The sequence below is a fragment of the Engystomops pustulosus genome, chromosome 5, assembly GCF_040894005.1.
Source record: "Engystomops pustulosus chromosome 5, aEngPut4.maternal, whole genome shotgun sequence".
In the NCBI taxonomy this organism is placed as follows: Eukaryota; Metazoa; Chordata; class Amphibia; order Anura; family Leptodactylidae; genus Engystomops; species Engystomops pustulosus.
In genome coordinates this window covers 194,104,171-194,129,015 of record NC_092415.1, presented here as the reverse complement: position 1 = coordinate 194,129,015, position 24,845 = coordinate 194,104,171, and the positions used below count along the sequence as shown (strand labels likewise).

Genomic DNA, 24,845 nt, shown 5'->3' with positions numbered 1-24,845 from the left:
ATAAAAAGAACACAGATCAAAATGATTGCACCGCTGATACATTGTGTGAAGTCTCAATGGCAACAGCTTTTTACATATTTTTCATCAAGACAACGGCCATCTTGAATTAATATGTGACAGTGTTACCAATGTGTAAAGGTTTGGGACAGGTATGGAAACATTCTGTAAAAAAAAATTATAAAGTTCTAGAAGTATTAATAATTTATTCTGTAGCAGGACAGTGGCCCCACACATTCAGCCGATGTCATTAAAGGTTTTGTCCATTTTTAGCAAATAATTGATATTGTTTGTCTAATGAAAGGTTATACAATTTTCTAATATACTTTCTGTATCAATTCCTCACGGATACAAATCCTAGATCTCTGCTTGCTTTCATTATATAGGAAGCTTCATTGTTTACTTCCTGTGGATAAACAGCGGTCCCTGGACATGTGATGTCACACAGGTGCACGGCTCGTTATATCCCTGGTCATGTGATGTCACACAGGTGCACGGCTCGTTATATCCCTGGTCATGTGATGTCACACAGGTGCACGGCTCATAATATCCCAGGTCATGTGATGTCACACAGGTGCACAGTGAGTAATCAGAGCTGTGTGCTGTAAGAAGCGGTGCACCCGTGTGACATCACATGACCAGGGATATAATGACCCGTGCACCTGTGTGACATCACATGACCAGGGATATAACGAGCCGTGCACCTGTGTGACATCACATGACCAGGGATATAACGAGCCGAGCACCTGTGTGACATCACATGACCAGGGATATAATGAGCTGTGCACCTGTGTGACATCACATGACCAGGCATATAATGAGCTGTACACCTGTGTGACATCACATGACCAGGGATATAACGAGCCGTGCACCTGTGTGACATCACATGACCAAGGATATAATGAGCTGTGCACCTGTGTGACATCACATGACCAGGGATATAACGAGCCGTGCACCTGTGTGACATCACATGACCAGGGTTATAATGAGCTGTGCACCTGTGTGACATCACATGACCAGGGATATAACGATCTGTTCTGTCCATTCTGTGAAGTGAGAAACACTTTAAACTATAAAGACTTTTATTATGAACAAATTCTTTCTTTGCCTCATTTTTTCAGACCTGCCTTAAAACTTTTGCAACTTTCTGTATATGGGAAATATAATGGATAGTGGAGGCAGCGAAAGCAGTTCCACTTCGGCCCATGTGTGGTCACAAATATTGATGGTAGGTAGGTGGTAGGTGGTCACAAATATGACAGATGGTAGGTAGGGCCCCTGATACTGATTAGGGCCCATGAGCTTCTGATTGGATGTTACAGGGTGAGTGTGAGGAAGCACTTATAGAACAATCCGGGCTCGGTAGAGATGTGGTCAATAAATATACAGTACAAAAATAAAATTACGCCTCAAATCTTTGTTGCTTGTCTTTTTTGTGTTTTCTTTCTATAAAAAAAAGATCACAATGCACCTTGTTATACTCAATGAGTCAGTGTCGGCCTCGATCTGAATCTATAAAAAAGAAGGGTAGGGGCAGAATGAGGGATCGGTAGACGGGAGCTGTGTGATGTCATCCGGGGTATTAACCCAACCGGCTGCGTATTGGCCATGTTGACTCGGTAGGTCGTAGGGTGGTTGTAAGAAGGGAGTCCTCTTGGGGTTAATCGTCCTTTTCAACAAAGACTTCTCCGTGCAGAACTTTTCTCCTTTGGCGCAGCATATGGAAATATAGCTGGGGAAACACTGACAGGAGAGAGAAAAGAAGAAGCTTTAGAAAAAAATAATTCAGTAAATAAAAAATAAATATTAATAATTTATATGTCTCAGTGAGAAAACAAATCTGATTTAAAAAAAAAAAAACTACCGTAACTCCCCTTTAAATTTCAGAACTATTTGTCTCCATGGTAACAGACTACAAACACAATCTGTGTAGTCTGATCCTCCTGTGTATTTAGTGGTTTAGAAGGAGTTACGGGAGGATGTAAGTTCGGATCAAACAGTTTGCTTGTAGATTACTACAAAGAGACACATGGCTCTGCATTGATACTGTGCACACAATTACTAAAAAGTTTTTTCATTATTTAAAGATAATATGCAAAATCCATCCTGATAAACCAGGGACATTACTCATAGATCCAGGCACCGGGACTGTGGTAATCTTCTTATATTTGTTATCCATGGCCTCCTGCCTTCTAAAATCAACTTTTATAATTATGCTAATGAGCCAGAAGGGCTCTGGGGGTGTTACTAGAGTCCCTCCATGCTGTAGCATATCTGGTTGTATATGAGCACCTCAATATTGAACTCTACCCTGTCCCTGACAGATCAGTACCCAGCAGATGGATTCAGAAGGACTTACATGGAACATAAAAACACATGACAGCGATGAGAAAGTAGTAGTAGTCGAAGGAGACGTTGTATTTGTTTGGAAGTCTCAGCGAGTACATCCCAGTCTTCCTCACGTACGGTAAAGCAGCATAAATTGTTAAGAGTTCACCAGCAACACCGAGAGGATACAGTACAATAAATAAGTTATACCTGTGGGAGGAAAGAAAAGCAAAAGAGAGGGTTAGAGAGAATGTAAGAAGGTAATCAGGACTCTGTCAATCACTGTGTGTGGGCGGGGTAATCAGGGCTCTCACTGCCAATCACTGTGAGTGGAAGGAGTAATCAGGACTCTCACTGCCAATCACTGTGTGTGGGCGGGGTAATCAGGACTCTCACTGTCAATCACTGTGTGTGGGTGGAATAATCAGGACTCTCACTGTCAATCACTGTGTGGGCGGAGGGATCAGGACTCTAACTGTCAATCACTGTGTGTGGGTGGAGTAATCGGGACTCTCACTGTCAATTACTGTGTGTGGGTGGAGTAATCAGGACTCTCACTGCCAATCACTGTGTGTGGGTGGAGTAATCAGGACTCTCACTGTCAATCACTGTGTGTGGGTGGAATAATCAGGACTCTCACTGTCAATCACTGTGTGGGCGGAGTAATCAGGACTCTAACTGTCAATCACTGTGTGTGGGTGGAGTAATCGGGACTCTCACTGTCAATTACTGTGTGTGGGTGGAGTAATCAGGACTCTCACTGCCAATCACTGTGTGTGGGTGGAGTAATCAGGACTCTCACTGCCAATCACTGTGTGTGGGTGGAGTAATCAGGACTCTCACTGTCAATCAATGTGTGTGGGTGGACTAATCAGGACTCTCACTGTCAATCAATGTGTGTGGGTGGAGTAATCAGGACTCTCACTGTCAATCAATGTGTTTGGGAGAAGTAATCAGGACTCTCACTGTCAATCAATGTGTGTGGGCAGGGTAATCAGGACTCTCCCTGCCAATCACTGTGTGTGGGCGGGGTAATGAGGACTCTCACTGTCAATCACTGTGTGTGGGTGGAGTAATCAGGACCCTCACTGCCAATCACTGTGTGTGGGAGGAGTTATCAGGACGCTCACTGTCAATCACTGTGTGTGGGTGGAGTAATCAGGACTCTCACTGTCAATCACTGTGTGTGGGCGGAGTAATCAGGACTCTCACTGTCTCTCCTAGGATTCCTTCCAGAATTTAGTTTTTGTTCACAAATCCCTCCAACACATTCTGCTCCCAGATCATCAGAAATCGCTTGGTTCACTTTGTAACAATGGGTAACAGTTTTCTGTCGGACTTTGCATAAAGGGGCGTTCTGGTGCTCAGTCGGACTGTGAGACACATTTATCATGCAGAGTCCAACAGAAGTGTGTCACTGCCCCATGTTAAAGGTGCACCAAAAAACAGTTGGTGCCCTCTGTTGGGCCAGTGCAGGGGCGCCAGATTCATAAAGAACGGGCGCCACAAATCCTGAATCTGGCGCCCCCTGCACACTACACAGATAGCTGCACATAGTACAAATGTTGCCCAATGTCTATTTATTTAAAAAAAAAACAAAAGTTTCAATCGCTTCTAAAAAAAATTTACATCACTTTTAAGTGAAAGAAAGAAATTGTGTTTTTGTGTATATTCCCTTTAAAAAGGAAGTGGCCTCAGGAGAGCAGGAGGCAGGAATGTGCGGAGCCTTCAGCTTCGGAAAAGACAGCAATTCCCACGTAAAATCTATAATCATGTCAACTCCAATTGTAGCAGAAGGCACTGAAAACATCCTTCATTTCTCCTGCAGAGCCATTATGTGGACATTTCCCGGACCCCCCGATGGACTAGGCTTTACCTCACACCGAATGATAGAACAGATTTAGAATGTAGGTCAACATTTCTCTGCTTGCTTTGTGTTACTGAAGAAAGATGGAAAACTCAGAAGCCGCATTATTATCGGCACCCACCCATAGGGGGCCATAAAGCTTCACTTAACTCCTTAAGAAATCTAGTAAAAAAAAAATTTTTGTATTTTCACTCATAACTGTAACTATATTACGGCTTGTGTTTTGCGGGGTCAGCAGTATTTTTCAATGGCATATGAAATATTAACAATATGCTTTTATTGGGTCAATATAAATAGATTTTTTCCTATTTTACAATTTGTTTTACAATGAACCTACAATTAAAATTATCTTTTTTTATGAAATCTCACCCGATAACCTGTAATAAAATCTGCTCCAAAATGAGCAGAGAAGAGTCATATTTTGCTTGAGATGAGTCAAGCTCAGAGGATGCAGTGTCACCTTGGCTCTACATTTAGTTCTATATCATTGGTGCTTTTGGTATCATACTAAAGATAATAATAAATAATAATAATAATAATTCTTTATTTATATAGCGCGCACAGATTACGCAGCGCTGCACAAGCATGTCAAATTGGTCCCTGTCCCCATGGGGCTCACAATCTAAACAGCCTAACAGTATGTTTTGGAGTGTGGGAGGAAACCGGAGTACCCGGAGGAAACCCACGCAAACACGGAGAGAACATACAAACTCTTTGCAGATGTTGACCTGAGTGGGATTCGAACCCAGGACCCCAGTGCTGCAAGGCAGAAGTGCTACTCACTTCGCCACCGTGCCGCCCACAGATAATAATCTTATCTTTCAGTTTGTATTATGTTTTACAGAACTGGAGATACAGGAAGTTAAAGACATTGGGGCACATTTACTAAGGGTCCACGGACTGAGATTCCATCGGGTTTTCGCAAATATTTCTGTTTTGCGCCGTTTTGCGCTGAATTGCCCCGGGTTTTTGGTGCACACTATCGTGGTGCACAACAGAAATCGGGGACGTGGCCGTCGGACAACCCGACGGATTCTGAAAAAATGCGGAATTTAAAAAACGAAATGTGTTGCAAGATCACGCACTCACATGCACCAGGAAGAAGAAGGTGAACTCCGGCGGACCTGAGCGGGGAAGCGACACATGCAGGAAATTGGACGCACGACCTAGTGAATCGCGCCAGACCCGAATCCTCGTTGGACAACGCGCCGCTGTATCACGACAGGACCGGGTAAGTAAATCTGCCCCATTGTTGGAAATGTGAGCTGCACATAAAAATCAATTTCTTGTCTATTTATTTAACTGCACGTATCTCCGGCTCTGTTAAACCTGATCCAATCTGAAAGATGAGATTCTTATCTTTAATATGACAGCAGCATCTTGCTAGGTGCTATAGTACTGAAGATAGGGGTGTCTGAAGTGACAATCCCCCCTGCAGCCTCTAAACCCATCTCAGGTAAAATATGACTCTTCTCTGCTCATTCTCACATGGAGAAGATTTTTTTTTCTAAAGGTAAATGGCTGAGATCTCACATAGAAGAGGTCATTCTAGAAAGGAAATTCCACACCCAACCTGAGGGAGCTTCTAGTTTATAGGAAATCTACCATGAAAATCCATCGTAATAAATCAGGGACATTACTCATAGATCCAAATCTTCTTAAATTTATCCATCCTTCTAAAATCAACTTTTACAATTGTGCTAATGAGTCTAAGGAGATACACGGTCTCACCCTCCCCCAGCTTCCTCTGCACTGAGAATACAGCAGAAAGTGATCACTCCACATGTGTTGAGGGAGCGGGGGAGGGGGGACAGTATAACAGTCTGTGAATCCAGATCACAGAAGGCTCATTACCATAATTTCAAAAGTAGATTTTAGAAGGAAGGAGGCCATGGATAAGAAATATAAGTAGATTACCACAGTCCCCGTGCCTGGATCTATGAGTAATGTCCCTGGTTTATCAGGATGGACTTGGATGGTAGATTTCCTTAAACAGGTTGGGCATAAGAACCTAATATGGCTTACCCATAATATACACACTACTAGTTTTTCGAGGGCAGGGAGAGGCGAATGACCCCCCGGGGCAGCAGGACTCAGGACTTCCTGTGATGTTCCATGTCCTGCTGACTTCTGGTGGATGGAGGAGGCCGGGCAGTCATTACATCCTCCCCTCCAACCACTGATTTTGATTGTAGATTCCCTTTAATGGGGTAAAATCTGGTGACAGGTCCCCTTTAAGTCAAAAAGATTTTGGAACCGTTTCTTCAGGGAATACAATTATTCGCTGAGATGTCGGGCAGGGTGACAGCTCCTCCAATCATCCGTCATGTAGTGGAAATGGGGTCTAGATTTGCAGGTAAAGCCTCAATTTACCATTTTGGCCTCTGTTGTTGGGCAGAATGTTCTTGTATGTGCAGTTTTTGCACTGCGAAAACTCAGCCTAAAATATTTTATGTAAAACATATACTAAAAATCTCCAGGCTTCTAGTTGGAAGGAGGCCTAATTAATTTATAAATACAGCGCGATGCAATCTGGAGCGATGGGGGAGCGAGTGACAAATATGGCAGCGCAGGACTGTGCGATTCCTTCAATCTGTCCTCTACTAATCAGATGACAGCAGAACCGCCACCAGAACTCTGCGAGCCCGTCAGTCATACGTGAGCCGCGCACACTGCCCCCACCTGGCCCATTTTATGAAGTACGGCAAGATATTCAGAAGATTAAACGTGTAGTAGGAATATCGAGTGATCTCCGTCACCGTCCACACCACCAGGAAAAGAAGGACGCTCTCCTCATTCTGGATCTGAGAAAGGAGGAGAAAAAACATCACATAAAACAATCACAAATCAGAACAAAAGATTTTATGGACTATGTACATTCTGTATGTCACACATAGAAAGTACAGTAATAACCTTTCATCAGGATGATACTGTTTGAAGGGGTTGTCCACTTATATAAAATTTTAACTGGGTAAAAAAAAGTCCCTAATAGTGTCTACCCATATTATTGGGCAGCGCAGTGGCTCCGTGGTTAGCACTATAACCTTGCAGCGCTGGGGTCCTGGGTTCAAGTCCCAATTCAGGTCAACATCTGCAAAAAGTTTGTATGTTCTCTCTGTGTTTGCGTGGTTTATTTAATATTGACCAATCGGTTGTAATGGCCTGTTACAAAGGTTCTGGTTGGATAACCTGGGCTGGACACTCCCAAGGGAAGTTTATATATGGGGTGGAAAGTTTTGTGTCTTTTGTGTGGTCCTGTCTGTGAGTGCTGAGGAATAGCAAGGCCTGCGTGTATACCAGGCCTGTTGTTGGTGCTGTAGGTTTCTACCTCCAAGAACCTGCCTAAAACCCTGCCGCTGAAGCAGCCCCTAATCTCCAGCCTGAAGCTTCCTATCCCAGACTGTGATCAACCTCTGCCGACCACCATCCAACCAGCCACCTCTGCCGACCACCATCCAACCAGCCACCTCTGCCGACCACGATCCAACCAGCCACTTCTGCCGACCACCGTCCAACCAGTCACCTCTGCCGACCATCGTCCAACCAGCCACCTTTGCCGACCACCATCCAACCAGCCACCTCTGCCGACCACCATCCAACCAGCCACCTCTGCCGACCACCATCCAACCAGCCACCTCTGCCGACCACCATCCAACCAGCCACCTCTGCCGACCACCATCCAACCAGCCACTTCTGCCGACCACCGTCCAACCAGTCACCTCTGCCGACCATCGTCCAACCAGCCACCTTTGCCGACCACCATCCAACCAGCCACCTCTGCCGACCACCATCCAACCAGCCACCTCTGCCGACCACCATCCAACCAGCCACCTTTGCCGACCACCATCCAACCAGCCACCTCTGCCGACCACCATCCAACCAGCCACCTCTGCCGACCACCATCCAACCAGTCACCTCTGCCGACCACCATCCAACCAGCCACCTCTGCCAACCACCAGCCAACCAGCCACCTCTGCCGACCACCATCCAACCAGCCACCTCTGCTGACCACCATCCAACCAGCCACTTCTGCCGACCACCATCCAACCAGCCACTTCTGCCGATCACCATCCAACCAGCCACCTCTGCCGACCACCATCCAACCAGCCACCTCTGCCAACCACCATCCAACCAGCCACCTCTGCCGACCACCATCCAACCAGTCACCTCTGCCGACCTCCATCCAACCAGCCACCTCTGCCGACCACCAGCCAACCAGCCACCTCTGCCAACCACCATCCAACCAGCCACCTCTGCTGACCACCATCCAACCAGCCACTTCTGCCGACCACCATCCAACCAGCCACTTCTGCCGATCACCATCCAACCAGCCACCTCTGCCGACCACCATCCAACCAGCCACCTCTGCCGACCACCATTCAACCAACCACCTCTGCCGACCACCTCCCAACCAGCCACCTCTGCCGACCACCATCCAACCAGCCACCTCTGCCGACCACCATCCAACCAGCCACCTCTGCCGACCACCACCCAACCAGCCACCTCTGCCGACCACCATCCAACCAGCCACCTTTGCTGACCACCATCCAACCAGCCACCTTGGACCAGTTGATTGTTATCTGCTCTTGTGGTCATTGCCATGTTCTGGAATAAAGTAAGTGTAAGTTTATGGCTGCCATTCCTTGTCTCTGTGTGATCCCTGCTGCAAGCTGCTAACATCAAGGGCCTCCCATTTACCATCCATCCAGGGATCCCTATACTTACATAGGGAGTGCCCCTGGAAAATCTATGGCCCATCTGCAGCATCTCCCTCTTTTTTTGCAAATCTACCTGTCGGATACCTGCCCGGGGTGGACGAGGCCTGTCCCTCTGGTACCCTCCACCGTGACCCAGACGATTGACAGGCTGATAATTAAAAGATCCAGATGTAGCAGAGCTGAGCTCATCATTCAGCACAATTCACTCTTACATGTCAATGTGTTGGCATATGTTTGATAATACTGCCCTCTAATGGTACGATTACAACACTGCAGCACTGAATGCTATCGGTTTAGCTTGGATTTTACTATTTTGCAGATAGTTTTTTTTTCCGCTTTTTACCTATTTTATCTTTAAAATGAAACAGTTCGCAATGGCCACAGCTCAATGTATTACACTATAGCATTGTAAGGGTTCAGTCTGTGTGTGGGAGGAGGGGGCTTGTTTTTTGCAGGACAAGTTGAAGTTTATGATACAATGAGCTGTTATTGCAGTTGTCCTTGCTGATATGTATACAGTGGTCAGCAATTATGTGATATGATTAATAAATCTGGAATAGGAGACTGAATACTTGGAGTCTTATCACTATTTTAATATTTATACTTATAACCAACTAATATATTTTCTTGATTAACTTCAATTTATTAATTTATTTCTGGGGGAGGGGCATAGAATTATAATTCTATTTTCTGCATTATTTACAATGCTGTGCGGCATCATTAAAAGTCCATTCTGGTACATGGTTTTGTTTTTTAAGGGATAGGAAGCATACGTTTTTCTATAGGTACAAAAAAAGCTATTTTGCTATTTTGTTTTTCCTTGTGGTTCCCAATAAAATCGATGATATGTTTTTTTTTTCTATGTGTGATCTCATATATTTATCATTTTTCATGAAATCTAATTTTTTGGTTATTGAAGGGCGACTGACTTTATTTTATTATACTTCATCTTAATTAAAACATTTTTAAAACTAAGGGACTTGAAGCTCATGTAATTTGTTTACTGATATAAGGGCTAATAGTACTTTAAGAGTCACATTGAGCTAATATTGAACCCCTTAATCTATTAAACTTAGTTCATGCTGTATTTTCACATTACATTTTTTTCTTGTTGTCGTTGCTTCGCCACAGCTTCACCGCAACATTGTGGCACTTGCACAGTAAAACCATGACAAAACATTACAGTACCTTTGTCCTTAAGTTCTGTTTGCATACCTTACAGTATACACATCAACACACAGCAAAAATATTGTGAACGCAGCTAATTATTCTATTGCAGTTGTTGTTGCATTGCCACAGCTTCACCCCAACATTGTGGCACTTTCACAGTAAAACCATGACAAACCTACAGTGTCATAACCCAGACTTATACCATTGCTTGATGCTTAGTGCCCTGTTATCACACATCCCATGTGACACAGTAAGCCTAGCCCTGAAACTAACAACCTTAAAGGTACAGTATACATATCAACACAAAGCAAAAATAATGTGAACGCAGTAAATTTTTCTTTTGCATTTGTCGTTGCATTGCCACAGCTTCACAACACTGTGGCACTTTCACAGTAAAACCATGACAAACCTACAGTGCCATAAAAAAACACTTATACCATTGCTTGATGCTTAGTGCCCTGTTATCACACATCCCATGTGACTCAGCCAGGCTAGTCCTGAACTACTAAAAACCTTAAAGGTCCAGTATACACATCAACAAAAAGCAAAAATATTGTAAATGCAGCAAATTTATTTTTGCATTTGTCGTTGCATTGCCACAGCTTCACCGCAACATTGTGGCACTTTCACAGTAAAATCTACCATTGCTTGATGCTTAGTGCCCTGTTATCACACATCCCATGTGACACAGCCAGCCTAGTCCTGAAACTAATAACCTTAAAGGTCCAGTATACACATCAACACACAACAAAAATATTGTAGACGCAGCAAATTTTTCTTTAGCATTTGTCGTTGCATTGCCACAGCTCCACCGCAACATTGTGGCACTTTCACAGTAAAACCATAACAAACCGTCCATTGCTTGATGCTTAGTGCCCTATTATTACACATCCCATGTGACTCAGCCAGCCTTGTAATGAGACTAACAATCTTAAAGGTACAGTATACACATCACCACATATCAGAAATATTGTGAACACAGCAAATAAAAAAGGCCTAATAATAATAGTCTACAGTTCAAATAATATCCAATGAGATTCATGCTAAAAATACTTGAAATGCTTTTCATAGTATAAACACGATGTCAGACAATGTGGTCACGCCCCCTATGGACAAGAGGAGAGGTGACACCCACTTGTCAATGTATTCAAACATTTACAAGAGAGATAACAGAGAATTGAAGTGATAAAGACTACAAAGATGTTACATGTCAGAAGTCAAGTTTATTAGATAATATTCTATAAGGTTTATATTTCCGTGATCTTGAAACGCTCTCACAGCCTCATATAAATGAATGGTGAGTACAGAGTATCTATTACACTAGATCTGCTTTCACCATGCTCCAGGAATGACCCCTGCTCCATCTCCAGCAGCCGCGTCTGCACATACCTGCCGGCCCGCCAGGACCAGCTCCAAGAACCACAAGCTTCAAAAAAATCAAAAAGTAACCCCCACCGGTGCCAACCCAACCCAAGCATCGATCATGGACCTGTTTATTTAGAAACCGTGAATCATACAAGGTAACATCTGGTACTGGAGCCAGGTCACTGTAAATGGACCCTTTCAGAACTCTTTTTGGCCATAATCCACAATAACTTTTTTAATGTAGACATTGCAGGATTGGACATTTTTTGTAAGCTTAAGTGGTGGGTGAAAATATAACATTTTAAATATAAAAGTGATTTTGCCAAAGTTTTTCGAAAATTTTTTGAAGGTGTTCACAACCTTGATATAATCTACTATTTAATAAGCGACATGTTGTTATCTTATATGTTACGTAGTGTATGTGAGGGCACATAATATGTAGGTTTTTGTAACATTCGTTTAAAAAAATGTATTAAAAAAATGTCAGAGCCACAGACAGGACTGGTTTCAGACAAAGTGGGGCCCCAAAATAAAACTATTTTGTGAACAGTCATAGCCAGTAAGAGGCTCCTTTAGCCCTGCACAATAAGACAATGCATAATGTGGGACTGTAGGAGAATTTTATAGGAGATAGATTATAGGTAGATGGATGATATAAGATAGAAGATCAAATAGTAGAGATGATATAGATTTATAGATACAGAAATATAAAGTAGATGATATATAGACAGCTAAATAGACCAGCAGCAGCATAGTGAGTGCAGCTCTGGAGTATAATACAGGATGTAACTCAGGATCAGTACAGGATAAGTAATGTCATGTATGTACACAGTGACTGCACCAGCAGCAGAATAGTGAGTGCAGCTCTGGAGTATAATACAGGATGTAACTCAGGATCAGTACAGGATAAGTAATGGCATGTATGTACACAGTGACTGCACCAGCAGCAGAATAGTGAGTGCAGCTCTGGAGTATAATACAGGATGTAACTCAGGATCAGTACAGGATAAGTAATGTCATGTATGTACACAGTGACTGCACCAGCAGCAGAATAGTGAGTGCAGCTCTGGGGTATAATACAGGATGTAACTCAGGATCAGTACAGGATAAGTAATGTCATGTATGTACACAGTGACTGCACCAGCAGCAGAATAGTGAGTGCAGCTCAGGAGTATAATACAGGATGTAACTCAGGATCAGTACAGGATAAGTAATGTCATGTATGTACACAGTGACTGCACCAGCAGCAGCATAGTGAGTGCAGCTCTGGAGTATAATACAGGATGTAACTCAGGATCAGTACAGGATAAGTAATGTCATGTATGTACACAGTGACTGCACCAGCAGCAGAATAGTGAGTGCAGCTCTGGGGTATAATACAGGATGTAACTCAGGATCAGTACAGGATAAGTAATGCCATGTATGTACACAGTGACTGCACCATCAGCAGAATAGTGAGTGCAGCTCTGGAGTATAATACAGGATGTAACTCAGGATCAGTACAGGATAAGTAATGTTATGTATGTACACAGTGACTGCACCAGCAGCAGAATAGTGAGTGCAGCTCTGGAGTATAATACAGGATGTAACTCAGGATCAGTCCAGGATAAGTAATGTCATGTATGTACACAGTGACTGCACCAGCAGCAGAACAGTGAGTGCAGCTGTGGAGTATGATACCAATGCTATATAATACCTTGAACCAGTTCTGTAAAATGGGACAGATGAGAGCTATAGATATACAGTAGATAGTAGAGTTTGTACATCATGTTGTGCCATGGGAAGAGCCAGAGCCAAGATACGGAACCTTCACTTTAGCATTTTATGTCTCACAATATATAAAGTCTTTTATAAAACAAGGATCCTGCAAGTAAGATAAACTCTGATCATTATTAGATGAATATGTAAAACCCATAAGGAATCTCACTCTCACCTGTTTAATGCTGTTGGTAATTAACCAGACCATGAAGATTCTGGAACTGACTTGGACCCCAGTTACTAGCACCGAAGTGCGCACTATCCCTTAAGAAAGGAAAAGAAGATCGAAATTAGTATAAAAATATTCCTGCAGAATTCGCACCTTGTGATTTTTGCGTGAATTCCTTTCCTCCACTTAGGTCATCAATATGATGGGGGGTATGTATCACGGCTTCTGCGTCACGCCAATTATTTTCCCCTTCCCATAATATGGTTACATATACTTCAAATACTTTTTAATCTAAAATGTATAAATTTCACAACTCACCTAGTGCGCAGTGAACCAACTGAAATGGAGAATAACAAGATAATAGATTAGATCAAATAGTCTGTTAATAACACCATTATCATATACATACATGAGTAATATGTGTAATATACAGGACTGGGTCTAGGTAGAATATTTCAGGATTTGGGGCTCCACCTTTTATTTTGCCCAGATTTATACTTATACCAATAACCAGCCCTGATCCTTCCTCACTATTGCATTACATCCCTTCAGTCTCTTTGTGTGTAATCTAGCACACAGCAATGTTATCTCTATGCTACATACAGGGACACAGTATTGGTCACAGTCAGGAGATCAGTGCAGGACCAGGGCTTTTCAAAACCTTTTGGCCCCTTCCACACTAGCGTTTTTCACGCGCGAGTTCTGCGCGTGCTTTTGACGCACAGAACTTGCATTGCACTCTGTCCCATTGTTTCTAATGGGCCTTTCCTCATTTGCGTTTTTTTCAGGCGCGAGTTCTGCGCGTGCTTTTGACGCGCAGAACTTGCATTGCACTCTGTCCCATTGTTTCCAATGGGTCTTTCCTAATTTGCGTTGTTTTTCACGCGCGTGCTTGCGTTTGCTTTGACGCGCGTCAAAATCGCAGCATGCTCTACTTTTGCGTTTCACACGCGTTTTTCCCGCCCCATTCAAGTCTATGGAGACGCATCAAAAATGCATTGCACTCGCAAGCATTGCAAGTGCAATGCGAGTGCAATGCGTTTTAAATGGATGGGTTGCTAGGTGACATGAATAATTCACCTGCTCGAGATCGAGCATTTAATTAAAAAAACACAGTGAAGAACAGTGAAGAATAGAATAAAAACAGTGAACACAGTGAACACAGGATCATTTAAGTGAAAAACACAGTGCAGAACACAGTGCAGAATAGATTACAGATGTTCGGCACATCTGCTTACTTGTCGGGAGATACGCACGGAACGGTGCGAACAAAATAGCATGTGAAGAACAATATATATGTGTGTAAAGAACACATTGCAGATGTTTCCATACATCTGCAATGTCTTCTTCACACATATATATTGTTCTTCACATACTATTTTGTTCGCACCGTTCCGTGCGTATCTCCCGACAAGTAAGCAGATGTGCCGAACATCTGTAATCTATTCTTCACTGAGTTCTTTACTGTGTTTTTCACTTAAATGATCCTGTGTTCACTGTGTTCACTGTTTTTATTCTATTCTTCACTGTTCTTCACATCTGATAACTTGTCGGGAGATAATATACACGCGGAACAGTGAAGAAAAGATTGTAGATGTTTGCATACATCTGCTAACTTATCTGAAGACATTCTTTTTCAATTAAATAAAACATTTTATTCCCGAACCATGGTCCCTTTGAAAAAGTCCCATTGACTTAAAAAACTCGCTTGAAAAACGCACCGAAAACGCAAAAAAACGCGAACAACACGCGCGTGAAAAACGCAAAAACGCTAATGACTCCAAGGAAAAATGGAACAAAAACGCAGCCAAAAACGTCAGTTTTTCACGCATTGCACCCTGACGTGAAATGCAACGCTAGTGTGGAAGGGGCCTTTGGATTAAATCCAATGCTTATAGATGAGCCAGACCGTCTTCCCACAACATGAGTGTCCTCATCCAAAAAGAACCATCCTCCACCTCCACGCCAGTCTTTCTCTAACATAACCACCCACCTCCAACACAACCACCCATAAAACACAACCAACCTCCCCGACACGTTCTTCCTCATCAAACATGACTATCTTTCCTAACGTGACTGTGCTATCCCAACATGACTGTCCACCTCCAACATGACTGCCCCCCAATATGACTATGCTCTCCCAACACAACTGTCTACCTCTAAAACAACCATCATCTTTCAATGTGACTGCCCCCCCAATACGACTGTCCTCCCATAACATAACCGTCCTTCTATAACACGACGGTGCACCTCCAAAACGACCATTCACTTGTGCTATCCCAACTCAACTGCGCTACCCCAACACGACTGTCCACCACCACAACCGTTCTCCTCCAACACAACTGTATTCCAGTATGACTGCTCTCCCCCAACATGGCTTTCCTCATCCAACATGACCGTCCTTCTCCAACTCAAACACGATCTCGCAACATGACTGTCCTACCCAAACTCGACTGTCCACCTCCAACACATCCTTTCTCATCCAACATTACCATCCTCCCCAACACAACCATGCTCTCTTATCACAACAGTTCTCCTCCAGCACGACTGTCCTAACCATTCATGTCTTCCTACCTCCAACACGACCATCCTCCTCCAACATGACTGCCCCCTAATATGACTGTCCTCCCCTAACATGACTTTCCTTCTACAACACGACTGTCCGCCTCCAAAATGACCATTCACCTGTGGTATCCCAACATGACTACCCTGCCCCAACATGTCTGTCCACCTCTAATACGATAGTCCTCCCCAACATGTCCTTCCTCATCCAACAAGACCGTCCTTCTCCGACACTACGGAGCACAACAACCCAGCAAAACTGTCCACCTCCCACACTACAATCCTCCTCCAACACGACCGTCCTCCTCCAACACAACCGTCTAACTTCCCCAACAAGACAGCCCTCTCTCAACATGACTGTCCTCATTCAACATGACCTTCCTCTCCCAACATGGCAATCCTCTCCCAACATGACCGTCCTCTCCCAACATGACCGTCCTCTCCCAACATGACTGTCCTCTCCCAACATGACCATCCTCTCCCAGCATGACCGTCCTCTCCCAACACGACCGTCCTCTCCCAACACGACCATCCTCTCCCAACACGACCGTCCTCTCCCAACACGACCGTCCTCTCCCAACACGACCGTCCTCTCCCAACACGACCGTCCTCTCCCAACACGACCGTCCTCTCCCAACACGACAATCCTTTCCCAACATGACCGTCCTCTCCCAACATGACCGTCCTCTCCCAACACGACAATCCTTTCCCAACATGACCGTCCTCTCCCAACATGACCGTCCTCTCCCAACATGACCGTCCTCTCCCAACATGACCGTCCTCTCCCAACATGACCGTCCTCTCCCAACATGACCATCCTCTCCCAACATGACCATCCTCTCCCAACATGACAATCCACCTTCAACTCGATCGTCTTCCCCCAATATGACCACATTAGTTATACTTTATCTCAATGGGTTCTCATTATCATAGACACAATCCAAAATCTTCCTAGAAGATAGAAGGGTAGTCCATCTCAATATTAGGTTTAATAATCCGGGGGTTAAATACTGTGGCCTGTTTTAAAGTGTAATTCTTCAAGAGAAGATGCAATCATGTAGATTAACACAGAAAAGGGGATTTACCTCAAGTAAAGCAAATGTCTGGAAAAATTTCAGAGTCTTCTGAATGCTCTTGTACAGCCCTTTGTGTGTTCCTTTTTCCATGTAGAAGCGACACATAGCAATAGCAAGCACCAGCCACCTGCAGACAGAAGAGATTTCCAAATATGATATTTTCACACTAGTTATACTTATAATTCTGTAAAGACATCGACCTATCTACCTCTTTGATCTACCATTTGATTTCATGCATTTTGAAGTAAACATACCTTGAGAATGCTGTAGCTACACTGATGCAGAAACATATCTTGTTTATTCCCTGAACTGAGTGGTTCTGCTCAACAAACAATTTTAAAATTCAGGACCTTGGGAAAGCTGAGTTGCATGCTGCCTACTTAAACACATAACACGTAGCTTCCTGAACTGTCCAGACAGGACTAATCAACCTGAACTGAATGACTCATACACAGCAGCTGGGGGATGATGCAGTGATTGATCACTTCTGCCTGCCAGACACAACACAGTGAATACCGAGTTCTCTGAAGCAGTGAATAATTAGGGTAACAGGAGATGTGCTGGGGCAGCCACAGGAGCAACAGAGCCTCATTATCATAATTTTATAATAGTTTTTTCAGCAAAACCCCTCATTTCAGGGATCAAACTAGATATGTTTCTGCATCAGTGTAGCTACAGTAGTCTCAATGTATGTTTGCTTCATAATGCATCAAATCAAATGGTAGGTTTCCTTTAAGGACCTGTAGAGGATCTTTAACCCCATAGCGCAATAAGACGTAACCTTACATCTTGCTGCGCATGGGGGAGTATGAAGAGGGCTTACGGGCTGAGCCCTCTTCATACTCACCGGGCATGAGGGCTCAGCTATCATGATCTCGGCTATCTATTATAATGTGCGATTTGCACATTATAATAGATGGTGAGCAAAATCCCCATATACTGCCATACTGTATAATGCCCGATCTATCAAAATATAGTAATGGTTTTTCACTGTGTTTAACCCCGTAATGGAAAATAGCACCCGAAGTCGCAAACGGCATTTTTTTCCCATTATGAAAAATAGAAAAAATTCTATAAAAAGTGATCAAAAGGTCATACAGTCCTAAAAATAAAAGCATTGAAACCATCATAAAAAGTCACAAAAAATTACACCACCCACAGCTCCGTACACTAAAGTATGAAAAAGTTATTAGCACAAGAAGATGGCAAAATGAAGAATTTTTGTTCTGTACAGGAGGTTTTAATTTTTGTGTATGAAAATGTATGAAAACATTTTAAAACCTATACAAATTTGGTATCCCCGTGATCGTATTGACCCAATGAATGAAGTAGACATGTCATTTGGGGCGCACAGTTAAAGCTGTAAAAACCAAGCCCATAAGAAATGGCGCAAATGTGTTTTTTCACCATTTTCACTGCATTTAGAATTTTTTTCCCGCTTCCCAGTACACGGCATGGAATATTTAATACCATCACTATGAAGTGCTATTTGTTACGCAGAAAATAAGCCATCACATAGCTCTTTACATGGAAAAATAAAAAAGTTATGGATTTTTGAAGGTGGGGATTGAAAAATAAAAACGCAAAAACGAAAAAGGGCACGGTCCTTAAGGGGTTAAACATCGCGGAAGGGTCTTGCATATCTGTGTGCCAAGAGCAAGCACACATGATCCTGTTACATAACTTACATACAAGAAATCAGAGCTGTAGCATGATAGGTGCTTAAGGCAACTTCAGTCTTTTTGAAGTAGACAATTTCATTTGTTAACTTATTTCCACATAACATGTGCTTTATGACCTGCAAATAGGCACAGAAGGCGATATATGAAAGAAAACTGAAAGCAGAGCTCAAACTTTAAATTCTCGGACTTCAGGAGATCTGGTTAGTGATGTCTCTGGATACAGAACAATCAATTACAGTGGACGGGCTTTCTGAGGAAGAGAGAGCTTGACTTCAGTGTTAAAATCTCCGCCTCCTTGACCCAATACAACCAGTTTACATCTCACTGCAGAGAAGATTGTCTGGATGATGACACCACACTGGAAGGTGTTTGGCTGCCTGACAACATACTAGTAGTGGCTTATTAGGCAACTTTCTGCTGATAGGTTCCCTTTAAGCCTCATCAAGTCTGTACACAGCAAACAGATAGATAGAAGGCTAAAGATTAAACGGGTTGTCCAAGTTTTAATGTTTATCAGGCCTGGGGGACAATGAAAACCATAAAAATCTTATATTTACTTCCTACAGCGCTCCCAATGTAGTAGTACTGTGCTCAGGGGCGCACCAGCCATGAGGTGAGTTGAGACTTTCACCTCAGGGCGGTGCGCCTCCTGCAGGTGGAGAGGCGGCATTTTGCACGCTGCCAGGCTGCGCCGCTACTACTTACAATGGTACTTGCATCATTCAGATGCAAGTACCATTGCTGACAGCACCGCGCAGAACTTCCTGTGCGGTGCTGCTGTGACATAGGAAGCGCTTACTAGCACAGAGGCAGCCTGGAGGAGCGAGGGGGAGGAGCCAGGGGGAGGAGCGAGGGGGAGGGGGAGTGGGAGCGCCACATTCAAAGATGTGGCTGATCTCCCTGGAGGTGCAGCCCCGGCAGAGCTGACAGGAGAAGCCCCGCCCACCAGCCCGGGCCTACTGCACAGAGGAGACTGCTCCATAGGCCTCCCTGATGTATCCACTGCCTGACCTGGACCTGCTGCTGTATACCAGGTAAGTGTAATGTATATGTGTGTGTGTTCTCTGTTTATATGTGTTTTGTCATGTGTATATGTGTGTAAAACATGTCATGTGTGTGTATTTAGAGGTATAACATGTAAACATGTAACAGGTATGACATGTAATAGCTGTATATATATAGGTGTAATCCGTATGTATGTAGAGGTATGACATGTAATAGCTGTATATATATAGATGTAATGCATGTATATATAGAGGTATGACATGTAATAGCTGTGTGTGTATATATATATATATATGTAATGCTTGTGTATATACAGGTTTAACATGTAATAGCTGTATATATAGGTGTAATGTGTATGACATGTAATAGCTGTATATATAGGTGTAATGTGTATGACATGTAATAGCTGTATATATATAGAGGTGTAATGCGTGTGTATATAGAAGTATGACTTGTAATAGCTGTATATATAGGTGTAATGTATTATATATGTGTGTATATAGGGGTATAACATGTAATAGGTGTGTATATATAGGTGCCATGTATGTGTATATGCAGGTATACCATGTAAAGGGTGTAGATATAGGTGTAATGCGTGTATACTGTATATACAGGTATAACATGAAATAGGTTTATGTATATGTGTGTGTAATTTGTGATGTGTGTGTGATATATATATGTATACAGTAATTGCTTTCTTTTGGGGGGAGCTGTATACAGTCATTGCTGGCGTGGGGGGTATATTACTCTTCCCTGTCTGGACTACATTCAATGGGGGCCCTGGCTGTATATGTTTTCTACTACATGACGGTACTCTATGAATTTTATACTACATGGCTGTACACTGTATCTATCTTGTACTACATGGCGGTACTCTGTATGTATTTTCACACCAAACCAATATGATGGATCTGGTCCTGACATTCCCTTATAAATGGCAGGGGGGGGGGGGGCGTCTCTCTATGGCTCGCCTCAGGCAGCAGACAGGCTTGATACACCCCTGACTGTGCTGTGCCCATATATACAAGATAAAAGGAGTAGTACTGTGCTGGGCTGTGCCCATATATACAGGATAGAAGTGGTAGTACTGTTCCCATATATACAGGATAGGAGTAGTAGTACTGTGCTGTATCCATGTGTACAGGATATGAGTAGTAGTACTGTGCTGTATCCATGTGTACAGGATATGAGTAGTAGTACTGTGCTGTGTCCATATATACAGGATAGGAGTAGTAGTACTGTGCTGTGTCCATATATACAGGATAGGAGTAGTAGTACTGTGCTGTGTCCTTATATACAGGATAGGAGTAGTAGTACTGTGCTGTACCCATATATACAGGATAGGAATAGTAGTACTGTGCTGTGTCCATATATACAGGATAGGAGTAGTAGTACTGTGCTGTGTCCATATATACAGGATAGGAGTAGTAGTACTGTGCTGTATCCATGTGTACAGGATATGAGTAGTAGTACTGTGCTGTACCCATATATACAGGATAGGAGTAGTAGTACTGTACTGTGCCCATATATACAGGATAGGAGTAGTAGTACTGTGCTGTGCCCATATATACAGGATAGGGGTAGTAGTACTGTGCTGCGCTGGGATTATATACACAGGATAGGAGTAGTAGTACTGTGCTGTCTCCATATATACAGGATAGGAGTAGCAGTACTGTGCTGTGCCCATATATACAGGATAGGAGTAGCAGTACTGTGCTGTGTCCATATATAGAGGATAGGAGTAGTAGTACTGTGCTGTGTCCATATATACAGGAGAGGAGTAGCAGTACTGTGCTGTGCCCATATACACAGGATAGGAGTAGCAGTACTGTGCTGTGCTCATATATAGTGGATAGGAGTAGCAGTACTGTGCTGTGCTCATATATAGAGGATAGGAGTAGCAGTACTGTGCTGTGCTCATATATAGAGGATAGGAGTAGTAGTACTGTGCTGTGCCCATATATACAGGCAACGAGGAGTAGAACTCTGCTGTGCCCATATATATAAAGGATGGGAGTAGTAGTACTGTGCTGTGCTGTGCTGTGTCCATATATACAGGATAGGAGTAGTAGTACTGTGCTGTGCTGTGCTGTGCCCATATATACAGGATAGGAGTAGTAGTACTGTGCTGTGCACATCTATACAGGCTACTAGGAGTAGAACTCTGCTGTGCCCATATATATATAAAGGATGGGAGTAGTAGTACAGGCAGTCCCCGGGTTACGTACAGGATAGGTTCTGTAGGTTTGTTCTTAAGTTGAATTTGTATGTAAGTTGGAACTGCATATTTTATAATTGTAACCCCAGACAGAATGTTTTTGGTCTCTGCAACAAGTGGATATTAAAAATGTTGAATGTTCATGAGAACCAGGATTAACAATAAAGCTTAATTGCAGACTGCTGTGATCATTGTAGCCTGGGGCTAAAGAAGAGTAAATTACCAACACCCAGAGGTCCGTTTGTAACTAGGTGCCGTCTGTAAGTTGGGTGTTCTTAAGAGTAGTAGTGCTCTGCTGATATATACAGGATAGGAGTAGTAGTAGTATGCTGTGACCACATATGCAGGATAGGAGTAGTAGTACTGTGCTGTGACCATATATACAGGATAGGAGTAGTAGTACTGTGCTGTGACCATATATACAGGATAGGAGTAGTAGTACTGTGCTGTGCCCATATATACAGGATAGGAGTAGTAGTACTGTGCCTATATATACAGGATAGGAGTAGTAGTACTGTGCTGTGCCCATATATACTGGATAGGAGTAGTAGTACTGTGCCTATATATACAGGATAGGAGTAGTAGCACTGTGCTGTGCCCATATATACAGGATAGGAGTAGTAGTACTGTGCTGTGCCCATGTATACAGGATAGGAGTAGTAGTACTGTGCAGTGTCCATATATACAGGATAGGAGTAGTAGTACTGTGACCATATATACAGGATAGGAGTAGTAGTACTGTGCTGTGACCATATATACAGGATAGGAGTAGTAGTACTGTGACCATATATACAGGATAGGAGTAGTAGTACTGTGCAGTGTCCATATATACAGGATAGGAGTAGTAGTACTGTGACCATATATACAGGATAGGAGTAGCAGTACTGTGCTGTGCCCATATATACAGGATAGGAGTAGTAGTACTGTGACCATATATACAGGATAGGAGTAGTAGTACTGTGATGTGACCATATATGCAGGATAGGAGTAGTACTGTGCCGTGCCCATGTATTCAGGATAAGAGGAGGATGGGAGTAGTAGTACTGTGCTGTGCTCATATGTACAGGATACACTGTTATAGTCACTACACTCAGTTCTTTCTGAAGTTGTAGTTGTTACTTACAGGGGGTCCCCCTGATGCTGTAGGTCCTGGTGAAGCTGCACCCCCTTGGCTTATGGTGAAACTATTGGTGATTCCAGTTCTGTAATGTAAGATGCATCATCCCTGACCCCTATTGCACAGCAGTCTATGGGCTTAGCACATCATAACAAGTGTGAATGGAGAGAGTCGCTCATAGACTGACACCTCTGCATCCATAGCGGCTGCTGTATGAGGGTCCCTGACATGAAGTCTGGATTAAGTACTGGTTCCAGACATGGCACATGCACCTATGACCTATAGCAATGATGGTGAACCTTTTGTAGACAGAGTGCCCAAGCTACAACCAAAATCCACTTATATGTCGCAAAGTGCCAACATGACAATTTCAGCAGTAACTTATTGATCCCTGCTGTATCACAGGTTTTAATAGTATTGCTGTCCTGAATTCACCAATACAATAGAAAGATGGAGAAATTTGGATTGTAGCTCAGGGGACCCAGAGCGGGAGCTCCAATAACAATCCATCTCTATCCACACCTTTAGTCCTGGCAGCCAAATAGTGCTGAGCATGGCACGTCCTGGGCTGTCTTGGATCACAGGAGAAAGCCTTTAGTCCTAGCTGGCAAACTCTGTTGGGGTGAAGACCTGGGTGCCCACAGAAAGGGCTCAGAGTGCCACCACTGGCACCCGTGCCATAGGTTCGCCACCACTGACCTATAGGGTTCACACATGTCCAAAACTCATGCAACTTTAGGACAAGTCCACCTTCTATATTTTCTCATTGTTAATGTCATTGCAGAAATAACCAAATGAAATATCGCCATTTGTAGCCCCCCAATAAATTGTATTGCGCCATACACAGTGTAGTGGCCAGGTAAATGTACTGCAGCTTTAATACCGTACAGTTTTATTACACTACAGCTCTGGCAAACAGCTAAAAGTCTCTAAAAATCAGATCACCGCCGGACAGATGTAATGACTCTTCCTTAAAGGAAAATCTCCCATCAGAATCCATCCTAATAAACCAGGGACATTACTCATAGATCCAGGCACCGGGACTGTGGTATCTTCTTATGTTTGTTATCTATGGCCTCCTTCAACTTTTAAAATTATGTTTATGAGCCAGAAGGGTCCTGGGGTGCATTACCAGAGATCCTCCATCCTCTGGCTTCAAAGGCTGTTACACTGTCTCCATAAGCACTTCAAGCACTCTATCCCTGCCTCTGCTAACTGTAATCTCAAACAGTGGGAGGGGGAAGTGCTCCTAAGGACTGCCTCATTAGCATAATTATAAAAGTTGATTTCAGAAGGAAGGAGGCCATAAATACCAAATATAAGAAGATTCCCACAGTCCCGGTGCCTGGATCTATGAGTAATGTCCCTGGTTTATCAGGATGGATTTTGATGGTAGATTCTTACAAAATTTGCTCGTAGACATTGATGACCTCAGTTGGTTGTATCATCTGGGGCTTGTAGGGTGACAACAAAGAAACTAGAATGAATGATGTCTGAGGACACAGGATCTGGGCTCCAGTCCAAGATGCAGGTCATAGTGTTCTGGAGGATGCGAAGGCTTGGACATAATGTTTGTCTTCAGCTTCCAGCAGGGCAGCCATCAGGAAATTCGGGGCCCCATACAGCAAAAGTGTCTGGGCCCCAACACACCCCAAAACCGAACAAGCCTCCTGCCCCCCGCAGTGACCTTTCACAAACAGGGTTTGAGGCCTGTTGCTACGACAAGGCACACTCTTCTGGTAGATTGCCAATAGGAGTCATACTATTGAACGTCACGTGCAATTTTTCACATTTTCATAAAAAAAGCTAAATC

General features: G+C 43.4%; 1 protein-coding gene across 1 annotated transcript in view; it reads right to left on the bottom strand.

Moving 5' to 3' along the window:
• Positions 1-911: 911 nt before the first annotated feature.
• The window catches only part of HACD1 (3-hydroxyacyl-CoA dehydratase 1), a 31,198-nt gene continuing 7,264 nt past the window's right edge, over positions 912-24,845 (bottom strand). The window contains exons 2-7 of the mRNA XM_072154864.1: positions 17,020-17,137; positions 13,691-13,709; positions 13,379-13,467; positions 6,875-6,996; positions 2,357-2,535; positions 912-1,740 (exon numbers count right to left, since the gene is read on the bottom strand). Of these exons, the coding sequence (XP_072010965.1) occupies positions 1,658-1,740; positions 2,357-2,535; positions 6,875-6,996; positions 13,379-13,467; positions 13,691-13,709; positions 17,020-17,137 (610 nt within the window). The 3' untranslated portion in view covers positions 912-1,657. The remainder of the gene's footprint in view (positions 1,741-2,356; positions 2,536-6,874; positions 6,997-13,378; positions 13,468-13,690; positions 13,710-17,019; positions 17,138-24,845) is intronic.